This window comes from Armigeres subalbatus, chromosome 3 (assembly GCF_024139115.2).
Source record: "Armigeres subalbatus isolate Guangzhou_Male chromosome 3, GZ_Asu_2, whole genome shotgun sequence".
Lineage (NCBI taxonomy): Eukaryota > Metazoa > Arthropoda > Insecta > Diptera > Culicidae > Armigeres > Armigeres subalbatus.
The window spans coordinates 270,328,354-270,351,160 of NC_085141.1; the positions used below are offsets into that span (position 1 = coordinate 270,328,354).

At 40.7% G+C, this 22,807-nt stretch overlaps 1 protein-coding gene across 1 annotated transcript in view; it reads right to left on the reverse strand.

Annotated features, from left to right (window-relative positions):
- Positions 1-22,807, reverse strand: part of LOC134224256 (formin-J-like) — a 361,770-nt gene that overhangs the window by 23,806 nt on the left and 315,157 nt on the right. The window contains exons 3-4 of the mRNA XM_062703580.1: positions 2,390-2,598; positions 1,943-2,081 (exon numbers count right to left, since the gene is read on the reverse strand). Coding sequence (XP_062559564.1) covers positions 1,943-2,081; positions 2,390-2,598 — 348 coding nt within the window. The remainder of the gene's footprint in view (positions 1-1,942; positions 2,082-2,389; positions 2,599-22,807) is intronic.

Consider the following 22,807-nt stretch of genomic DNA (forward strand, 5'->3'; position numbering starts at 1 on the left):
CCTTTTTATATGGGACAGATATGCGATTACAGGCAGTTAAGCTGATAAAAGTAGGTGAAAATTATTCAAGATTTTTTATACAAAATTTGAAATACCGAAAATACCGGTATTTTCCGTCTCTAATACCAGTATTTTCGGTACCCAAAATTGGCCGGTAATACCGGTATTACCGGTTTCGGTACTACCGGTTAGACCACCCTAGCCGGTACATATGAGACAAAACTCCCAACAAAGGCAAAGTAACGAAGGCAAACCCCTTTGCAAGGAGAATTTGGTGAAATCGCCATTTAACACATTTGGTGCAAGAGAGAGAGAGAGAGAGTGTTGAAGGAGAAAATGACAAAGCAGTCGTCGAGGATAGCGCTAACGGTTCGCTTATAGCCGATATGCATCAGCACAAAACGGCGTGGATGGGGTCGAGCGGCGTTCTTCCGAATCCTGGTGCAACGAATCCTTGGTGCAAGTAAACATTATTGAGTTTACTAATGGATCGTACAGCGGTGGTCTGTACGACGCGACAAGAAGAGAAGATCCGGTTAACACGAGGGTGCAGGGCGCAGTTATAGCGAAGATAAATGGAGTGAAATACTATAGCTGGTGAATCGCAAGACTACTATAGTCTGGCAAACGCTAGAAAAGGCCCGAGCCAAGTTGTGAACAATGACGACTCCCAAAGTACCTTCCAGCGAAACAAGGTGCAGTCGATAATCGACGTAACATTATGCAGTTCATGTCTGGTCGGTGACCTGCAGTACAGGTTGGACAATGGTTACATCCACAGTGACCATTTGGTTATCCGCTAGGGACTTGGGTTAGGCAGCGAGGTAAAAAGAGAAAACAAGGGACAGTTTAGGAGCTACTGACCTAGGCAAAGTCACTCTTCGGTAGTAGAGCACCTAGTTCCGTACATGGCGTTAAAGACGGCAGAGATGCATGGACGAGAAGATAATCGTGGATATATTGAAGATAAGGTACCCCGGGGCAAGTGAAAGCACTCCAGCATTCCCAGCTTGTACAGATAATTCTTATAACCATAAACATGATTATTATATTCAATTTCTATGACTTAATAAATTTGAACACGATTTCCTTTACCCGTTTGCGCCACTGTACATTATATGAATTTTTCCCCACAAATTTTCCTCGCTCGTTTTGTAGGTATAAAGTTATTTTTGATTGACGATTTTATATTTCTTTTGAGGCGCTTGCGGACAATTGTTTGGAACGAAAAACTTTTATATCATACCAGGGATGCTCTTTACAGCACTTGGGATGCCCTGAAATGATAAAGAAGTGTCATATCTACACCTATATCAAAGCGCGCAGAAGGTATTCATATTTTAGTACATTGCCTATACCTTGTTGTCTCGTTCAATTCGTAAGATGAGTCTGGTAAGTATTAATATTGAAGCTGATGCACTTTCATTTTCACCCTTGACGAGCAGCGGCGTGCTTCCAATTGTAAATTCAATGTTTATTCAAATTTTACGACTGCCTACAACTACATGTGTCTGGATTTTATTGAGAATAAACGACCGTAATGTAGTCACGCAGGTGGTATGCAGCACGCGGGCAACACCCAGATTATGGGCTCCGCGACAAAAGGGGCCGTGTTTGAACTGTTGCCGCCGGCTGGCCGTATTTATAGTACGAGTACCAGATACGGCCATCACCCATAGCGTAGGATTAATATTAGCTTTGTGATAGGTTCCGAAAGAACTTGTTGAATCTGGTGTTTGGCAACTTCAACAAATTTGCTGATATATTGCGTAATCTAACCCATTGGTAAACTCGGCAAATTGTTGGCATAAAAAGCATTTTTCTAACTCAGAAAAATCGTGATTTGAGCCCAGCAACAAATTGACTTTTAATTGGTAGCCCCATATGATCGATATTAAAGCATCGCGAAACGCCGCGGAATCGATCCAAATTAGGCACTTACCTGGGTTTACGGATCCAGCCGCAGGGCCCTGAGGCATAACTTTCCTCACGAAAATGCCCTCCTTGAGGCCGCCGTACACTTCCACCCCCAGTCCGGTGAAGTCGGAGCCACGAAGCGAAACCAGGCGAGGAGTGGCCGCCTGCGTTTGGGGGAGAATAAATAAAATTAAAAACAAAAGAGTTAGTGGGTGATGGTGAGAGCGATTAACGCAGTTATTGTGGGTGTTGAGCTAGTTTTCACTGGTTAAAATGTTTTACTAATCAGGTCTTGTGTGGATTATTGTGTCTTCAACATAGATACAATTTATCGTCTTTATTCGTTCGGTGATTGATATTAGGAACAAAAGCAGTAATGTCAGATCAATCAAATTTTAAGTTATTTTCTGTAACTTCGGACCGGTAGCTAACTCAAACTAACAGCACACAGTAAGAACACCCAAAAACTCACATTAATGCAACTGTCGTCCACGGTTTTCCGCTTGTCCAGGCTGTTCTGCTTGGCCGCCGTCGTCGCCGACGCTGTCCAGCTGGGATCCAGCGGGGAGCTGGTCTTGCTGGCGATGTTGTTGGCCCCATCGCCAGTTTTGAAGGCTGGATTATCGAACGCGTACTCGTCCTTCTTGCACTCGGGGTCTTCTGGGACCAGTTGTGAATCGGCTGCGGGAAGGAAGAAGAAGCAGAAAGACAAAACATGTACTTGTTAATGAAATCAATTAATAATAATTTGCTTAAACCGCACGGAGCTATCGTGATGGTGGCAATGGCATTCAGCGAAGGGGATTAAATTAATATAATCCGCTGTGTGATCCTCTAGCTCACCACTCAGCAGCGGTCAAGTAGCTGCGTCAGGGTGAGGCTCGAACAAGTACTTTTATTTTACGAGTCGGGAAACGACTGTTCGAATTTTAAACTGCCAAATAATCACTATGTATACTATTAGCAGTTGTAGAAGTGCGGGTAGTAATCATGCTAGAGGGCTTGAATAATTAATGTGGAAAGGTCGGTACAACCATCTTATTACAGACAATTATCGAATCGATCGATTAATGACGCTGCATAGTTTTATATTAACTTATTGCTTAAGAGTTGCTTCGTATACTAGTTATTGGTCAGTAAAATAGTTGAGCTTTTAAATGTGGCATTGATTTAAACTATGAAGGTCACTAAAGCTTATGTATGCACATTAAGTAAATTTCTTCCGAGCGTTTTTTGAGATGCGTCAGCAGCAGGGAATGTAAAACAACAGCATTATTTGTGACAACACCTTTAGTGGATAATTGTCTTTTCTTGTAAATGTTGGGACAAACTCAACTAGCAATAAGCGTGTGTCCCAAACTGCATCAGAATAGGTCAATCACCTGACTATAGATGAGGACAAATACGTATCGCTATTCTCTTTTGTTGCTCATGTTTTGCATTTTTCAGCGACATTACACTCTTTGATCGGCAGTACACTTTTCTTTTCGATGATAACAAAATTTTTGTAAAAATGAATGTCTTTTTCTACTGAGATACTCACGCTTAGAATCATAGGGTCGTAAGTGTATTGATCGATTCTGTCTTCATCGTTCTTATATTGCCATAATGATTCAATTGTTTAAAAGCTACAACCGTGTTTGTTGTTTCTGATGCAAGATGTCAACATGCTTTATCACATCAAACCATTAAATTGAACTGGTAGTTCGAGACCTGAACTACATGCGCTGTAGTAAATACTCCGGAAAACTGCTGAAAATTCACTAAAAAATGTCAAAGGATCGTTTTGCCTCGGAGATGCATATTACCCCAGTTTTCCCCACTCCTCTTTAAAACATATAAATAAAAAATGTCGCTATCATGCAAAAATGTGTTGGTGGGAATGTAATTTTACATTATTCGTGAATAGTATAAAAATATCAAAACTAGAGGTGTGCGCTGGTCCAAAAATTGGCGGCGGCGGCGTTTGTCAGAATTTTGGTCGGCGGCGGCGTACTCGAAGATTTTTATTTTTTTTCGGGATATTTTTAAGACATCAACGAGAGCATCTTTTCCAGAAAATTCTTTAAGTTTTTCCAAAATATTCATGGTTGGAAATTATTTTCAAATTTTCCACAGAAAGTTTGAAGCTCTTTATAATTGTTCCCAAGGAAAATTGTTCTAAATTTCAGAGGAAAGTTATTCGGAAATTACATGAGAAACTTTTCAGAATTTTTCGGGAAATTGTTCTAAATTTTGTACAGGAAATTGTTTGGAAAATTTTCGGATAGTACGTGTTGAATTTTTGTTGAGTGTTTTGTGAAATTGAAATTGAACATTTTTCGGAATATCCGCGAGAGATTCTGAATAGTTTTAACGGGAAACTTGCTGAAATTTTCACCAGACACTTTCTGCGGGAGGTTTTACAAAATGAGGAAATTTGTTTCGATTCCGATACTTCGGAATTTTCTGGAATTTTTGCATCGTCATTCTACTACCTGGAAAAATCCTGGAATTATTCGAGAATTTCTGACACAATCAAATAACTGCATCATCATTCTACTACCTGGAAAAATCCTGGAATTATTCGAGAATGAATGACACAATCAAATAAATTTCAAACATGAAAAAAACAAACGATTTTAAAATTAAACACGTATGGATCTGCAGATATCTGAGTACCGATCTATGGACAAAAAAACGTTTGACTAGCTTCAATGGATTTCTTGGATAATTCCCGAAGAAATTCCTAAAGAAAGCTAAGAAGTTATTCAAGAAATCAATAAGGAATCTACGAGACTAACCGGCCTAGGGCCGAAAATCTCGTAAATAAAGATAATTCAATTCAATTCAATTAGGAATTGCTTTGTAAACTCTTTTGAAAGCTCCCTCGGAACTTCTTCAGCAATGTATTAAAAAATACAAAATAATTGAGGATTTCAAAGCAGTTCTTGGAAGACTTTTGGAGAAATTTCTGGATCAATTTTCAATGAAACTTTTGGATGATTTTCCAAAGGAACCACTCAAGGCGTATCCATAGGAATTGTTAGCGTATTTTTCTAAATTATTCCTGGGGGAATTTCCAAGATGAGTCCCCGAAAGAATTCCTGGAGGTATTGCTTAAGGCAGAGCTTCCCAAACTTTCGGGTATGCGACCCACCTAGCAAAATTCTATATGTCTCGCGACCCACCTATGAAAAAATGCATTTTACCAAGTAGTATTAAGCATTAATTGAATCAGAATGTCATCTGTTTCGGCAAGTTTTACAAAAATATTCACGTTACCTTCATGTTCAAATGCAAAAAATGACAAACATGATATTGTTTGTCAAAATGTTTTTATTACTTCATTAAGAGGACAGCTTTAGCATTAGCATTAGCATTAGCATTGAGCAATTCGCACAAATTCGTAGGTGGTACAAGCCAAGACTATTGTATGAGAGTAGCATCACTTTCATCCGTTACCACAGATATTGATTTGGGACTAATCACTATCTCTTAGATGGAAGCAATGTACCCTCTGATAGTCGAGATCTGTCCTGGCCACGTCCTTGCGAATGCTGAGGAAGGGGAAGGATGGTTAGTTGGACACCTACTAATGAAAGATGCAGAGAACTCTACGACCTCTCATAGGTGCCACGGGAGGTTTTGGGATTGTGTGGAAGGTTATGACAGTAGGAATCGTTTTGGTAGAACGTGAAACACAGAAAGAACTACGATAGAAATTCAAAGTAGGAAAGGGACGAGCCTGGAAATGAACCCACGACCTCCTGCTTATAAGGCAGAAGGGGTAGCCACTAGACCACCGAGCTCTACTTCATTAAGAGGACAGCTTTTAGGCATAAATGGTTTCTAAAATAGCGTGGTGATGAATATATTTTGAATAAAATGCGGTTTGAACTTGAAATTATGTTCTTTAACAAAATGATCAAAATGTTCGGCATTCGAGCTGCAATTAATATTTGTTCTACGCGACCCACCAACAATCCACTCGCGACCCCCCTGGGGGTCGGGACCCACAGTTTGAGAAACCATGGCTTAACGAAATTCAGAAGGAATTTTCGAATGGATTCTTTAAGAAATTCCCGCAGGAGAACATGAGGGGATTTAAAAAAAATTATAAAAAGGAAACTGTGAAGGATTTTTGCTAAAGGAATTTTCGATGGAATTCCGAATGGATTTCCCAAAGGAATTCCTATAGGAATTTTCAAAGGAATTTCTAAAGATATTTTCGAACGAATTCCTAAAATAATTTTCAATGAATTCCTCAGAAGAATTCCAAGATGAATTTATTAGTAAATCCCCGAAATAATTTTGAAATCAATTACTATGGAAATTTTAAACGAATTTCCGAAAGTTCAAAGGAATATGTGAAGAGATGCTAAAAGCAACTCCCTAGAAATGTCCGAAGGAATTTCCGAAGAAGTTACTGGAGGAATTTCCAAAACAAATACCGGAAATAATCTCTTCTAAGAATTACAGAAATAATTTCCAAAGAAATTCCTGAAGGAATTAATTAAACTATCCAAAGAAATTCGTAAAGAAATTTCCGAAGGAATCTACAAGGAATTTTTGTAGGAATATCCGGAACAATTCCTTAAGGTGTTTGCTAAAGTTTTCGTAAATAAAGCCTGTCTACGATAAATCTCGGACACGTGGATAATGTCCATGTTATTTATCGTCATCTAATCGGATTGAATGAGAGCTCAAACATGCTGAAACCATCACATGAAGTGTAGAGATTCATCTGTTTTGAAAATGGATCGTATCAGTGGTTTGTGTTTTTTTTTAATTCGCATTGCAAGATGGGTGTCCAAGATTTAACGTGGACAGGCTTTAAATTTTCGAATGACTCCCTTAAAAATCCCCAGGAATTAAAAATAAGCATTTTTCGAATGTATCTTCAGTAGAAGCAAAAGTACTGAAACGCAATTGGCGCTGCAACCATCATTTTTTTGTCAGTTAAATTATTTGATTCAAATAGTTAAGCTTTACCTTGGCGTATGTTGTCAATCATGTTGTAGTGTATGATTGATTGCATCTACAACATCGGTTTGACACTTACAGTACCTGTTTTTGGATGCTATGTTTGAGCACACTAGATGTTGGTCACACGAACTGGAATGACATTAGCAGTTTTATACTTTTGCATCAACTATATGTTTCCCAACGATTTTCTAAAGGAATTCCTTAAAACATTTCCGAGGAAAGTTCTAAAGCAACTAATAAAAAAAATTACAAAGGAATCGCCAAATGATTTTCTAAAGGAATATTCTCACTAAGTTCTGAAGGAATTCCCAAAGAAAGTATCAAACAAACTTCTGGAAATTACCGAATTAAAATCGATCGAATTTTCGAAGAAATTTTAAAAGAATATCTTAAGAAATCTTCAAAGTGTTTTACGAAGGAAACCCTAAAGGAATTTTTAAATGAAATTCTGGAGGAAGTTCCGAAAGAACTCCTGAAGGAGATCATGAAGCAATTGTTAGAATCCCCTATTTGAAGGAATTTCCGATTTCATTTCCTGGAGGAATTTTCGAAGGAAAACCTGAAGAAATTTTTGATTGAATGATTGAAGCAATTTCTGGATGAACTTGGGAAATAATTCTTGGAGGCTTTTCCTAAAGATTTGTTTTAAGTAATTTACGAGTCAGGGCTATAAAGCAAGACCATGCAGAAGAATTGCTGGGTTCGATTCCTTATCATGTCTTGAAAATTTTCTTGACTTCGCTGGGCATATAAATGTATCATCGTGTTAGCCTCAAGATATACGAATGCAAAAATGGTAACTCGGCTTAGAAACCTCGCAGTTAACAACTGTAGAAGTGCCTAATGAACACTCTTACTCCTATGGGAGATGTAATGCTGCCAATAAGAAGAAATAGAAGGTAAGGTAAGTAAGTTAAAAAACCAGGATAAACCTGATCAACCCCTCTTACGGCCCCACAGAACCAACAACTAAGCGCTCCGTCTGTGGATCGGGCAGTTAAGCTGCCAAGGTCGGTGCTTTGCAACGTCCATCCTTTTGGCCGATACCAATGGCTATGTCAGGAAGCAGACAGTATTGGGACAACTAGTGAACGTATCAATCTCTGAGCAGTTGCGGAAAATTAAGAGAATTATCACTTCGTGGATCAACATTCCCAATTTGAAGGACCAGCGGATAGGACTTCTTGGGGACTACGTCGACACTCTTCATCTGCACCGTTTTATATGAATTACCATCTGCCATCATGGACCGACTGGCTTCCTCAAGCTATACCTGATGGGTTCAGGTCCACTAGGACGCAACCGGACCTACCTGGTCTCCTCAGGGTTGTTAGTCTTCCTGTGGTCGAACATCCCGGGCCCCACAACCCGAGTAATAAGTCAGGTTTTCTGTTTTCAACTGCAGTAATTTCTATAAGGTACGCTGGTGGCATTTCATTTCATTCTCGCACGAATACATTTTTCCTTCAATATGTGGGTTCGACTATATCGACCGATTTCTTTCTTTTAAAATAATCAAGAGTCCTAAATCTCTTTTCCAAATGCACGCTATAACTCCGGCAGCTTTTTCAGCGTTCTTAAATTTTTAATTATACTCTAAAGTCAAACTAGCGTTCTGATCTTCAACAAGTTTAAAGTTTACTGGTTGTTGGTCAAGAATTCGGTCGTTGAAAGTAGATTCATGGCTGAAAAAATCAAATCGAAGTTACTGGCCTTGGCCTATACATTGGATATTATCTATCCTTTGCCGGATCCCATGCATCGGTTTATGTACATTGCTCTGCTACAGTCGTTTCGCATTTTAAACTATCTAGAACTAATTTTTAATTTCAATTTAAAGTGTTAGTGTTAGTTCCTCAATATCCTTTTATTAGTGAGTAGCGTGAAATCCCGCCTTCCTTAACAGGCTATACATTTGAAAGGTCCCTAGAGAACTTACGGAGCAAATATTAGTGAACGTAACGAGCCAACAATCAAACAAGGATCTTCACAAAACAGAAAAGAGGTAGAACATTTGAAGCTTTTGTTTTATCTTAGGTTCATTGTGAAATTATTAAGAGGGTTAGTAGTGATGCGGTCGATCGGATTCGTTGGGACCCATTTTTCGCGATGGGGAATAGAATCGTAGCCCATACGTAAACCTTGGCTGTTCACGGACCGGGTTCAACTCACGATTCCGCTCAGCTCTGAACTGACGGTAGGATACTGCTTGGACACGGTAGGCACTTCTTGCGATGGTCGGAGCTTCATCAGCCTCGGACAACACTAGGCAGGGGCTCCACGGGAACAAATCCGGCGCAAAAACGACTGAGTTAGCCGCACTATGCGATGCTCCACAGAGAACTCATTCAGTGCCGAACAACCAGAGCCTGCAACAAAAGCTAAAAATCCCGGCTGCCCACACTACTCGAGACCGAATGAAGAGAACTTTTCCGGGGCAAATGGTCAAGAACATTCAACTCGTCTGGGCTACCCGCCCTACTGGAGAACAAATGGAGAGCTTCTCCGGAGGAAAACGGCCAGAAATTGGAACAAATTTTCCTACGAAATTAGCTACAAAGATTCTGACTTCTGTCACTGTTCCTGCTTAATTCCCGATTTGTCTCTTTTTTCAATCCTCCTCTTCTCAGTCCTTTATCTTTTACTCTCTTTTTGTCATCCGGATTAAGTTGTGTCGCCGTTTTAGTGTAAGTTTAGAAAAAAACTGTTTCGAATTATTACAAGCTGTGAAAAAAGTTTATCAAACTTGTATACAAATGCGAACAAACAGAATCGTATAGGCAGCCCCTAACGAGAAGTGATGATAAAACGCTCATTTTGTGTTGGGGACCGTTTTTTTTCGCACAGCTTTGTTAAACAAGTTGAAATGCATTATCATAACCAGTGCCAGTGTTGTAGGATCTCCAAATTGTCCTGGAGTTTTAATCAAATGGTTAACCAAACGAACCACGACTTCCATGATGTCCCAAGCCGTGGTATGAAGCCAATCATGCCCTCCGAATATTTGTCTTTCATTTGCAACTCAAATCCAAGTATATGATATGCTGTAGGATTTCCAAATTGTCTTGGAGATTGAATCAAATGGTCTACCGAATCAACCACGACGGCTTTTCCCAGCTGCGATATCAACCTGGGGGGGTATAGCCTCCCGAATCAGTTCTTTATCATGACAGCTTACACAAAAAATCTCTCACGGTATGCTACATATCGTTAATTTACACAGAGATCACAAGTGAGAGATTGTTCCAATCATTTTTGGATTCAATGCCTACCAATTTATGTTGATTTGCTGACGATTATTGTTAGCATCGGTAACATGTTTGTTCTATATTGGAGTACCCATGCTCCATTTGTTTTAATGAGATTGTACCCCGTTTGGCATAAAGTCGTATGGTATAATGCCGTTTGGTATGATGTCGTTTGGCATACAGTCGTTTGGCATAACGGCTGTTAGGCATAATGGTCGTTTGGCATAATGGTCATTTGGTATAATTTGCTTTTAAAGCTTTGTGAATGATGAATAATATTTAGTTATTCAGCTTCGCTGATTTTACTATGAAACATTACATGTATGATTGTACGTACAAGAACGTAAAAAGAACATATGCTTCATACCTACCTTACCATCAGTCGGGCAAATGTACTCTTCGAAAAAAAGGGATAATATCTTCACTTTTCTTATACTAAGCAAATGCCTGAATTTAAAAAAGAAATCACATCCTTTCTTGCCTTCTACCGGGCAAATGCATTCCTCAAGAAGAGATCATATCTCCCTTGTCTTAAACAAAGCAAATGCCTGAATTGAAAGGAATCATAATCTCTCTTGCCATCTGCCAGGAAAATGCATTTTGACGTAGAATTACGTCTTTCGGTAAGATAGGGGGGTCATTCCAAAGTTTCAAATTTGGGACCGTCACGAAAAGAGGTCAGGAAGTTAGAGTCAATAACTCAGCCGTTTTTCAACGGATTCCGGAGATTTTGGTATGAATCGTTTTGTTAACTCTCTAAGATTTCATACAACTATTGTAAACATTTTTTTCAATGAATTTAACTATTGAAAATCCGATTTCGACAGGTAGTTTTGAAATTTTCCTTTTCCTGTAAATTTCCTGTATTTTGGCTATTTCCATCCGCAATGAACATGCAAAAAATAATTGAATTTTGCATCCACTAGGGTAACCGTACCCTTAGTGGAGGTAGCACCAATAGTGGAGGTAGTGGGGTTTTAACGAGATTTATCATATTTATAGACTTTACGATGGTTCCAGTTAATGCGTCGTGCTTTAAATATCCTGTTAAATGCAATTTACATTAATATTTCACTTGAAAAAGTATTGAAAACAATGATTTTCCTCAACAAAATTGACTCCTTTGCACCTATAGTGGTGCAACTGTACCAATAGTGGCAAGTCTTATAAGAAACCAATGGATAGCACCACTATAGGAACCAAAATTATTCAGAAAAATATATTAAGCTAAGACCAAAATTATTTTTTACCGCCACTAAAGGAACAGTGTACCCATAGTGGTGCAAGCAATATTTGGTAATTGTTGATGTTAAATGACATCTATCTCATTTTTGTTAGCAAATTTATTAGTTTATCTATTGACTAAGATAATAAAACAGTGAATTTCCCATAATTATCAATTTTTAAAAAATATTTTCTTTTGTGGATCTACTAATACTTCCACTATTGGTACCGTTACCCTATCGAACTATACGTAATTCTACGTTCATTTTGCGGTCGTGTCTCTCATACAACCTTATACTTTTTTTTTGAAAGAAGGGATCACTTAATCCCTTGCCTTAAACCGGGGAAATGCCTGTATTGAAAGAATGAGTCAAATCCTCAATAGCCTTCTGCCTTGCAAATGCATCTCTCAAAGAAGGCAACAAGGTTGAAGTTGCTTCTTGATAGCTGTGGTAAAAAAAACGTATTATGGATGAAGTGTGGTCTTAGAATCAACGAGTGGTTGAGTAAGAGTTAATGAGTTAGTGAGAGTGAGTGAAAGTGAGTGAATGAGTAATAGAGAATGAATAAGTGAGTAAAAGTGAGTGAGTGAGTGATTAAGAGTGAATGAGTAAGTGAGCAAGTGAGTAAAATTGAGTGAGTAAGAGTGAGTAAATGAGCAAGAAAGAGCGAGTGGGCGGGTAAAAGTGAGTGAGTGGTATGAATGAGCGAATGAGCAAGAGTGAGTGGGAGCGAGTGAGTGACAAAGAGGAATGGAGGGAGTAAGAGTGAGTGAGTTACTAAGAGTGAGAAAGTGAGTAACAGAGAGTGCATGAGTAAAAGTGAGCGAGTAAGTGAGTATGTAAGAGTGAGTGAGTAACTAAGCGTGTAAGCCACTGTGAGCTAGCGAGTAAGAGTGAGTGAGTAAGAGTGAGTAAGTAAGAGTGAGTGAGAAAGAGAGAGAGAGTTGGTGGTTGAGAGTAAATGAATGAGTAAAAATGGATAAGTGAATGAGTAATAATTAGTGATGCAGAGAAGTGAGTGAGTAAGGGTGTGTGTGACAGAGAGAGGGAGATCTTGTTTGTCTTCGGGAAGTTGCGTTGACTCAAAGAAGGCATCATCTCCTCTGGCTGCCTTATACCGGGAAAATTCGTTCTATTGAATGAAGGCTCTCACACTCCTTTTCATAGAATAGTACTTTTCCAGGTTATGATGGGGTAGAATGTCAGTTTATGTCAGTTAATTAGACGAAAAATCAAAGCTGTTGGGTAAACAGAACCTTTAATTTTTTTTTTGTCTCTTTATTAAGGAGACTTTCAGCCCGAGGCTGGCTCGTCTCCGGAGAACCTTTAATGTATTTCCTTAAATAACTCTATTTTTGACGTAGAACTACGTCAAACTTTTCTATATTGGGGTACACTTTACGATTGCAAAAAAATCGAAACGTCACAAAAATATGATAGATTCCATAACAGAAATTGGTATGATTTAGCCTTGCATAAGAGGTAAAATACCAAAAAATAATACCAAAAACTTATATGCAGAATACTTGAGGCATACCATGCTTAGGTATTTCAATACCAAATGAATAATAATTGGTTATGCATTTGGTATTGAAAATCAATTTCATAACTAAGTTTGTTATGGCTTAAGTATTGTGCATATCAATTTTTGGTATTATTCCTTTGGTATTTTACCTTTTATGCAGGGCTAGTTCATAACAGTTTATAGTATCAATAACAGAATTAAGTATTATTGAGCCAATTTCTCCTGCTCGGGTTTGATCGTTAATATCTCAGCCGTTTCTCAATGGATTTTCAATTTTCTTGGACCATTCAATCAAGGAAGAGTCAACGCCCGATGTACAATGTACATGTACAGGTACACTAAAGCCGTTTTACGCGTTTTTTACACGGATAGCTTTTTATGCGATTTTTTACTTGAATTTCGGGATTTACGCGGTTTATTCAGACATGCAGTGTTGTCTTACAGTCACTGCAAAACATTCTGTTCTTTGATTTTACTCCATCTAAATGATTTTATAGTCTTAACTAAGTAAGTGCAACTAATAGAGGGATATTTAAATTTTCTAAATGTCATGGCAAACTGTCAAAACAATGCACGCCAGAGCCACAGAAGCGCGTGCGCGGAAAATACACTCCAGTGAAAACACTCCAGAATTTTTTGCAGTGAGTGTAGGAAAACACTGCAGACATGTTTTAGGATTTACGCGGTTTTTACGTTGTTTTAATTTACGCGGCCCATATCATCCGCGTGAAAATCGACTCCAGTGTGTTACTATGTTTATGTGATCATTTACTATTGAAAACATGCTAACAGTTCAGCAATCGGTTTCGGTGAATCAGTTAATCTCTTAACCTTAACCTCTCAACCTTGAAAAACGCTTCTTTAGTCTCATCGAACAGAAAAGTCGAAAACCTTTACATTACATACAGCTGCGTAGTTCAACATCACCTTTGCGTACAACCCGATTGGTACCTTTGAGTTTTTTTTATGCATTTTGCGATTCATCGATATCTGTTGGTGTTAAACATAATAATGGAATACTATAGATTCGAAATGTTTTCGGGGTAATGGATTCCGGGGAAGTGTCCCGTTCATGGTAGTGAATTTCGGGGTACTGTCCCACTCGGGGTTGTGGCCTTCGGGGTAATGCCATTCGGGGTAGTGGGTTGGAGCTATTATATACCTTTGATGTAAAAACGACAATAATTATAAAGAATTGAACATATTTAACTTTAGTTCTGAAATTGGTGGTTTCACAATTATTATGCCAAATGACCATTATGCCAAAGGACCATCACGCAAAACGACCAGTATGCCAAACGGCCGTTATGCCAAACGAATTTATGCCAAATGACATACCACCTTATAATGATTTTTATGTAACCTATGTGAGCGCTATAATGGTAAAAAACCCAACTTTATTCACCGAGTGGTGATACTGCCTTTCTCGCATTTAGCCAAGACACCAACCTTATATGGTGCTTATATAGTTCGATTCCATTTTCTTAATAAATTTTAAGCGCAATGATCGATCGTTATCAAATTCAATAGTGATCAACAAGGCTTTATCCCCTGTCGAATGTAACTTGTTGCGAGAAAATCGGTTAAGAATTACTATATGAAAAAGTGGCTAATGTTTTTCGGTTTTCGTGTGCACACACACATATACACACAAACAGACAGACATTTGTTCAGCTCGACGAGCTGAGTCGATTGGTATATAACATCATGGGTCTCCGAGGTTTCTATAAAAAGTTCGATTTTGGATTGTACGAGAAAGGCAAAAAGGACTTGTTTCTTTGATATGGAAAAGAAAAGGTTATTCGACTACTCAATCACGAACTTTAATGGTATTCTTTAATTTCCCGGTTAACCTAATTTTTCACAGCTTTTTAAATACCACCTGAATTTTCTTTGATTTTTTGTGAATTTTTTCATGGGATTAACTCATAGTTTCATCAACGCTAAAGGTCGTAATCAACTAAAACCCACCCGTGTAAAAAAAGAATCGGGTGTAATACTTTTCTATGACATTGAGATGTCGTTTTTGATAGTGGAAATTAATTTCTTTTTTTCGAAGATTTGACTTTGTTAAGTAAAAAAATGACCATGATTATTTTCCTTTTCATTTCAGTCATGACAGAAAGATTCTATCACCAAAACTCTTTCTGCCATATTGGTTCGTGGATGAAGAAACATTTTGCCAATATGCACTTTATCAACTTTTAAGATTTGACTCACACTGTAATCTTTACAGGACGCATTTTTCTCATGACGACACATGGTTGAAAGAAGATATATTTTCATCATTGGATGAACCATAAAATCCTGTAACATATTCATGCTTAGCTGTTTTACAACAGGAAAAACCAACTTACTGGGCCTCAATCTTATCTCCTGGATATATGACCCATCTATAATGGAATTAAAATCGGAATCCTAAACAAATTTTGGAATGCTTTCTTCAACAAGGAGCAGGGTAAAACAAGGATGAAGTAAAGGAAAACCAAAAAAATGTGGACATCTAGCAATCATCAATAAATTAGGAAGGAACAACGGATCGTGGATTATTTTCAGGTAAGAAAGACAGTGCCAGGAGACCTCAATTCCAAAGTGTGTGATGATTTTCCCGTTCCTGTACCGATGCAATGCAGCAGCACTATACCAGACGAATGTGATATTTTATTGTCAGCCTCAGTCAAGTTAGTATGCACCCAGACGAAGTCGTTCCTTGTCGTCGATTACACACGAGTCACGCAGTGTATTCGATGGTCTGTACGGTAAGCAACCAATGAGATTGGTGCCCCTCAAGGGTCCAGCAGCCGTCGTCCTGTCAGGTAGGTACATCGAAACATACGAACGGGACTCAGTTCAAACAAGTTGCCGGAGCATTATTCTTTATGATTGTGGCTTTTTACCACGCGATTGGATGATTATGTTTTGGTCGAGACAGGCTGCCTGGTGTGATGATTTTTTCATCGTATAGGGACACGGCAGGTATTTCCGTCCATCGTCGTAGTGGCTAAAACCAACGAAAGTAACGTCCATTTGCTAGAACTCCACAAAGCAGAACATTTATCCTGGGCTTAAGATTTGGTACGGATGAGTTTGGCATAAAAGCTGGTTTCCGAAACTATGACGAAGAGACGAAAATGCCTGCCTTAACCCTATAGGATGCGATGGGCGTATATTTATCGGGTGACTCAAAATGAAACAGGAAGACAAGACACCATGACGAAATTTGATTTTGGTTGACCTGACGAAAATCAAACAGCGCTTCGCTGGAAATGTGAATTAAGTTATTGTATAAAATACAGAAAACGAAAATAAAATTTATCCGGATGCCTTCCACATGATGATACACGTTTCGAGCACAGTTCCTTCCAAGAAGGTAGATTCAAATAATCATAATGAATTCCACGATGCAAAAAAGCTCCCACTGCGAATCTCATGGTTTCCAAAATATGTCTGTTAGCTTGCTACATCATATAATAAATGGATTTCGATTGTTTTTGTTGTTCCAACGGAAGCCTGCGGTCAATTCAGTTTTCACCATTAATGACATCCTTCCGAATGTAGGTCATTCAAAGTGAACTTGTACGCAGAAAAAAAAACAATCAATTATCGCAAAAGCCCTAAATCATCGGTTTTACCTCCTTGAGAGTATGAGCTGTCTCTCGTTCAATGGTTCCAGAGTCAAGTGCGATAAACGAAACAGGTTCCACTACTGGTAGGAGGTGTACACCATTCAATCAGTTTCTCAGTGTCTCGGTGCGCGCCAGGTCTCTTGCACACCAGGTCACCGATGTGATGCCATATAAAGAGACACACGCTCTTATGGGAAGGGGCTCTTATCGCCAATCTTCCACCGCAGAGGGCTTGACCGAAAACAGTAGAACCTGTTCCGAAGGTTCGGACCCCATCCAATGTGTAAAACATTGACGGAACCTGTTCCGACTGAGGCGACGCGCAACTTCGCTCCTCCATCTACCGCACCGGATGTGTTGTCAGTGCGTCAGAAGCGCAACCGCAAACATTTTTACACTCCAACAAGTCTCCGTCCGAAATTGTAATCACGCTGCGTTCAACCACCGCCGGCACGCCTCATAGCTGCAATGCAACGCTCAAACTCCGAACCAAATGAGAAGATACAAAACGAGACCACATTCCTATCATTTTCCAATCCAAGAGATATTACTTCATTAAACGCATTTGTTGGCGGTCTTTGGGAATCAAGATAAATGAACCAGAGCGCGCTGGGACCATCAGCATTGAAAAGCTTGAGTGAAACCGCGCACTTGATATAAAGCTCGGTGGAACGTGTTCTGGCTCGGGTTTCGGCCTCGGGAAAGAATTCCAACGCGTGTTACAGCGGGGAACCGTTGCGCGGATGATTGAGCATTGGGCGGGAAAATATTGCGAACTTTGTAGGGTAATAACATATGTAATCTGCCACGAACAGGCAGCTCGACCTGCCGCCCGTACCGTCGCGGCCACCACTAACACAAATTGGCAATTGTTCCCGTAGGCTGGCCACTACTGGCGGACTGGATCGGAGGAGATCGTTGTACAGTGGTCGTCCTACGCGAACGTGTGGATACAGAAGGTTTCGTGGAAAGCAATATAAATGAGAAAAATTATTTCATTTATTGTACTTTGCGCAAATTTACGATAGTAGCGACAATAAAACATATTTCTTGCACCTAAAACATGGAGAATGGATGTGAAGCGTGCACTCTAAGTACAAAATACAAAGTTGCAAAACAAACATAAGCTCAAGAAGAAACATATATCTTGTCATTTGGCTGATTGCCAATTGGTCGAATGTCGTTTGGCCGAAAGGAATAAAAGTTAGAATCAAACGTACACTACGGTCGGATTACGTTCTGAATAACATGTTATTGAAATTACTGACAAAAGAAATGGGATCTATATAGCCGAATACACTTAAGCACTCACTATCCTTAGCACGTCATAGGGCACATACCGACTCACCTCCATTTAGGCTCTCGATTTTCTGTTGATGTCGGTGTTTGATGGCATCGTCAATGGAGCCTCATTTGAATAGGCTCGGAAGCCTCCTTTCAAGAGGCTCGGAAGCCTCCTTTCAAGAGGCTCGGAAGCCTCCTTTCAAGAGGTTCGGAAGCCTCCTATCAAGAGGCTCGGAAGCCTCCTTTCAAGAGGCTCGGAAGCCTCCTTTCAAGAGGCTCGGAAGCCTCCTTTCAAGAGGCTCGGAAGCCTCCTTTCAAGAGGCTCGGAAGCCTCCTTTCAAGAGGCTCGGGCCTCCTTTCAAGAGGCTCAGGCCTCCTTTCAAGAGGCTCAGAGCCTCCTTTCAAGAGGCTCAGAAGCCTCCTTTCAAGAGGCTCAGAAGCCTCCTTTCAAGAGGCTCAGAAGCCTCCTCTCAAGAGGCTCAGAAGCCTCCTTTCAAGAGGCTCAGGAAGCGTCCTTTCAAGAGGCTCAAGCGTCCTTTCAAGAGGCTCCAGAAGTCTCCTTTCAAGAGGCTCCAGGCCTCCTTTCAAGAGGCTCAAGCCTCCTTCAAGAGGCTCAGAAGCCTCCTTTCAAGAGGCCTCAGAAGCCTCCCTTTCAAGAGGCTCAGAAGCCTCCTTTCAAGAGGCCTCAGAGCCTCCTTTCAAGAGGCCTCAGGCCTCCTTTCAAGAGGCTCAGAAGCCTCCTTTCAAGAGGCCTCAGAAGCCTCCTTTCAAGAGGCTCAGGCCTCCTTTCAAGAGGCCTCGAAGCCTCCTTTCAAGAGGCTCAGAAGCCTCCTTTCAAGAGGCTCAGAAGCCTCCTTTCAAGAGGCTCAGGCCTCCTTTCAAGAGGCTCAGAAGCCTCCTTTCAAGAGGCTCAGAAGCCTCCTTTCAAGAGGCTCAGAAGCCTCCTTTCAAGAGGCCTCAGAAGCCTCCTTTCAAGAGGCTCAGAAGCCTCCTTTCAAGAGGCTCAAGCCTCCTTTCAAGAGGCTCAGAAGCCTCCTTTCAAGAGGCTCAGAAGCCTCCTTTCAAGAGGCTCAGGCCTCCTTTCAAGAGGCCTCAGAGCCTCCTTTGAAGAGGCCTCAGAAGCCTCCTTTCAAGAGGCTCCAGGCCTCCTCTCAAGAGGCTCAGAAGCCTTCTTTCAAGAGGCCTCAGAAGCCTTCTTTCAAGAGGCTCAGAAGCCTCCTTTCAAGAGGCTCAGGAAGCGTCCTTTCAAGAGGCTCAGAAGCGTCCTTTCAAGAGGCTCGGAAGTCTCCTTTCAAGAGGCTCAGAGCCTCCTTTCAAGAGGCTCAGAGCCTCCTTTCAAGAGGCTCCAGCCTCCTTTCAAGAGGCTCGGAAGCCTCCTTTCAAGAGGCTCGAGCCTCCTTTCAAGAGGCTCAGAAGCCTCCTTTCAAGAGGCTCAGAAGCCTCCTTTCAAGAGGCTCAGAAGCCTCCTTTCAAGAGGCTCAGAAGCCTCCTTTCAAGAGGCTCAGAAGCCTCCTTTCAAGAGGCTCAGAAGCCTCCTTTCAAGAGGCTCAGAAGCCTCCTTCAAGAGGCTCAGAAGCCTCCTTTCAAGAGGCCTCAAGCCTCCTTTCAAGAGGCTCAGAGCCTCTTTCAAGAGGCCTCAGAAGCCTCCTTTCAAGAGGCTCCAGAAGCCTCCTTTCAAGAGAGCTCAGAAGCCTCCTTTCAAGAGGCCTCAAGCCTCCTTTCAAGAGGCCTCAGAAGCCTCCTTTCAAGAGGCTCAGGAAGCCTCCTTTCAAGAGGCTCAGAAGCCTCCTTTCAAGAGGCTCAGAAGCCTCCTTTCAAGAGGCTCAGAGCCTCCTTTCCAGAGGCTCAGAGCCTCCTTTCAAGAGGCTCAGGCCTCCTTTCAAGAGGCTCAGGCCTCCTTTCAAGAGGCTCAGAAGCCTCCTTTCAAGAGGCTCAGAAGCCTCCTTTCAAGAGGCTCAGCCTCCTTTCAAGAGGCTCAGAAGCCTCCTTTCAAGAGGCTCAGAAGCCTCCTTCCAAGAGGGCTCAGCCTCCTTTTAAGAGGCTCAGAAGCCTCCTTTCAAGACACTCGGAAGGCTTCTTTCAAGAGGCTCGGAAGCCTCCTATCAAGAGGCTCGGAAGCTTTCCTTCAAGAGGCTCGGAAGCCTTCTTTCAAGAGGCTCAGAAGCCTCCTTCCAAGAGGCTCGGAAGCCTCCTTTCAAAAGGCTCGGAAGCCTCCTTTCGAAAGGCTCGGAAGCCTCCTTTCAAGAAGCTCGGAAGCCTCCTTTCAAGAGGCTCAGAAGCCTCCTTTCAAGAGGCTCATAAACCTCCTTTCAAGAGGCTCGGAAGCCTCCTTTCAAGAGGCTCGGAAGCCTCCTTTCAAGAGGCTCGGAAGCCTCCTTTCAAGAGGCTCGGAAGCGTCCTTTCAAGAGGCTCGGAAGTCTCCTTTCAAGTGGAACCAAAATCAACTTTTCAATATTGAGCTTTTCAATAACCATTAATAGTATTGAGAGGTAAGAATACATTATAATAAATATTTATATAGGCAATACGTAATTCGTCGTGTTTTGTCAAGTCCAGGGAAACATGGCCACTGCACCGTAGAATTAGTTTTGGATCGAGTTTGGATAAAACGCATACAACCTGTGTCCGATTTTAAGGCCATATGAGTGGGAATTCCGAAATCTGGTAGATGCAAAACAATGTATTCGCAACTTCAAGACTTAAAGTAAATAGGTACCAATAGTTTTTAAAATCCATTGGACTGGTTGGCATGAAATGAAAAATAAAACCAAGTCTCTCACAAAGAGAATCACTATACAATCAATGTAATATAATTTGAAAGTGGAATTATTCACACTCATAAGCAAAGTGATTTTTGAAAATGGAAATAACGGAAAAAAGTACGGTTGTTCTGTCTGACTTAGCTTCCTATGGCAGAGTTATAGGAGTTCAAATTTGAATTACAGTGCGTAATAATTTCAGAAAAAAAATCCTAGTAAGACATAATCGGTTTGGAACTTCTCCTGCTTCCAACCTTTGGTCACCTGAAACCTCATTTGTACCACCGAGTACGATAAAGATTGAGATACCGCGATACTTCGCGGCAGATTAACGATGTGACATTCTTTTGGATTTCACTTTCCAAACACCGTGCATGCTGTTCAGCTTGCCATGTGTCTTGCTGGAAGATTCAATCTCAGGTTTTGTATTACCGAGCTGCATGTAGTGTAGAAATGTAAGTCTGATGATTAGCGGAGGCTGAAATGTACAAAAGATGCATGAAATGTGAATGGTCCGCTGATGCCGCGATGCTGAACTTGATCTCTCAAACACGGCAAGCAAACTCTAGGGTGATCCTTGATTCCAAAGGTCCGGAATTACAAACAACAGAAAAAGACTTGCGCGTTTCAGTCGTCATACCCTAGCCAATACCGGCATGTACTGTAATCAGTCGTGTGTGTCGCAACAATGCAGTGTACCGTTCCGAAACCCTGACCGTGTCCAGATGTGACCCACAAGCACTAGGTACTGGAAGCCGCAAACGGTGAGCCCAATCAAATAGGATGCAGTCCACCAATGATTAATTAGAGAGTGATACACCATCAGTCACTGCCAGTGGAAGTTCACTGTCGGCGCGATTCACGCAGATAGAGCGATTACGTTGCCGAAGACGAACGTGCGGAATATCGATCCCAGTTTTACTGCGATGGCCACTTGATCAAGTTACTACACTCATCGAAAGTGCGTACTTACCGAATGACGGCATCGTCGTCCAGATGAGTGGACTACAGAGAGTGATGGCATCCAGCCACCATCAACAGATCATCAACGGACGGTGTGCAGTTGAGCATTTGTTTAGTCAAGATTGTCAGGATTTCACATATTTATTAATAGACATTCATATATTCATGAATTCCCATTTTTTGATATTTTATAGTTTTTCTTTTTCTTCTTATTCTTTCTATGCTAAGTACCTTTATCGCATAAAAATAGATCATAAAAGGACCCTGTTGATTTTTTGAGCAAGAAAAATTTGTCTATTTATGGGAGGGTTGACAAGTACAAGCTTAAAATAGAATGTTATCTGTTTTCTTCTACGTCAACTGGATTAAAATATTAATTTTCGGACTGTCTCCTGTAAAAAAATTGAAACCGTATTTGAGGCCAGACAGAGTGATACAAAGCTCCACTGTACCCGATTTAAAATGGGCAACGGAATGATGCGGTGATTTATGGCATTCTTCACACTGTGACTGGTGCAGGCAATCGTTGGCGGCACTGCCTCAGGCTATCGAACCGAACCAGACTCATCTTCTGCTGCAGAGGCTCTTTTTATCATCTTCATGCGTGGTTAATGCCCCGTGTGGCACACGTTCCGATCATCGTCAATTGACTATGCTCAATGGCGACACTTTTACTTTCGATGATTACGCCTGGTTTCGATTTCATTGAACGAAAGTGGGAATTTCTATTTTGAAGAATGATAAATGGTCGATAAACGGGCAAGCACACTGCACTGGTCTCGGCCATATGGTGAAAGCTAATCGAATTATACGGCGGCCGTAAAGGGATTTGGAAGGGCATTCGGTACAATGGCCAGTAGTGGGTGATTGCCGATTACCTGAGTACGTCATTTAATGAAGATTGTATATGGTATGATAGCTATGTGAAGTTGCACAATCGAGAAGAGCTTTAATGCAAGTGAAGAGTCATGAATTTATGAAATCAGCAGAAGTCAAGAAAAATCCCAAACCGGACCAGTCAAATTCAAAAGTTCATCTTAAGCTTTTAGTTTTTTTAGTTTAAAGGAAGTTTTAAAAGAAACTTTTCCATTTGCGCTAACGCATGCCGCGAGATTAATAAAATTCGGATAAATCACAAATATACAAAAATCCCTGAAATAAAAAACCTGGTTCTGAAAATTTACAGATTTAAAATTGATATACTGTTAGTATAACAACTACGCTTGGCCAAATTATGAAGCTTAAAGAATCAATCCAATCCTACCGTAAAAAGAAGGCTGCGTTTTCTTCC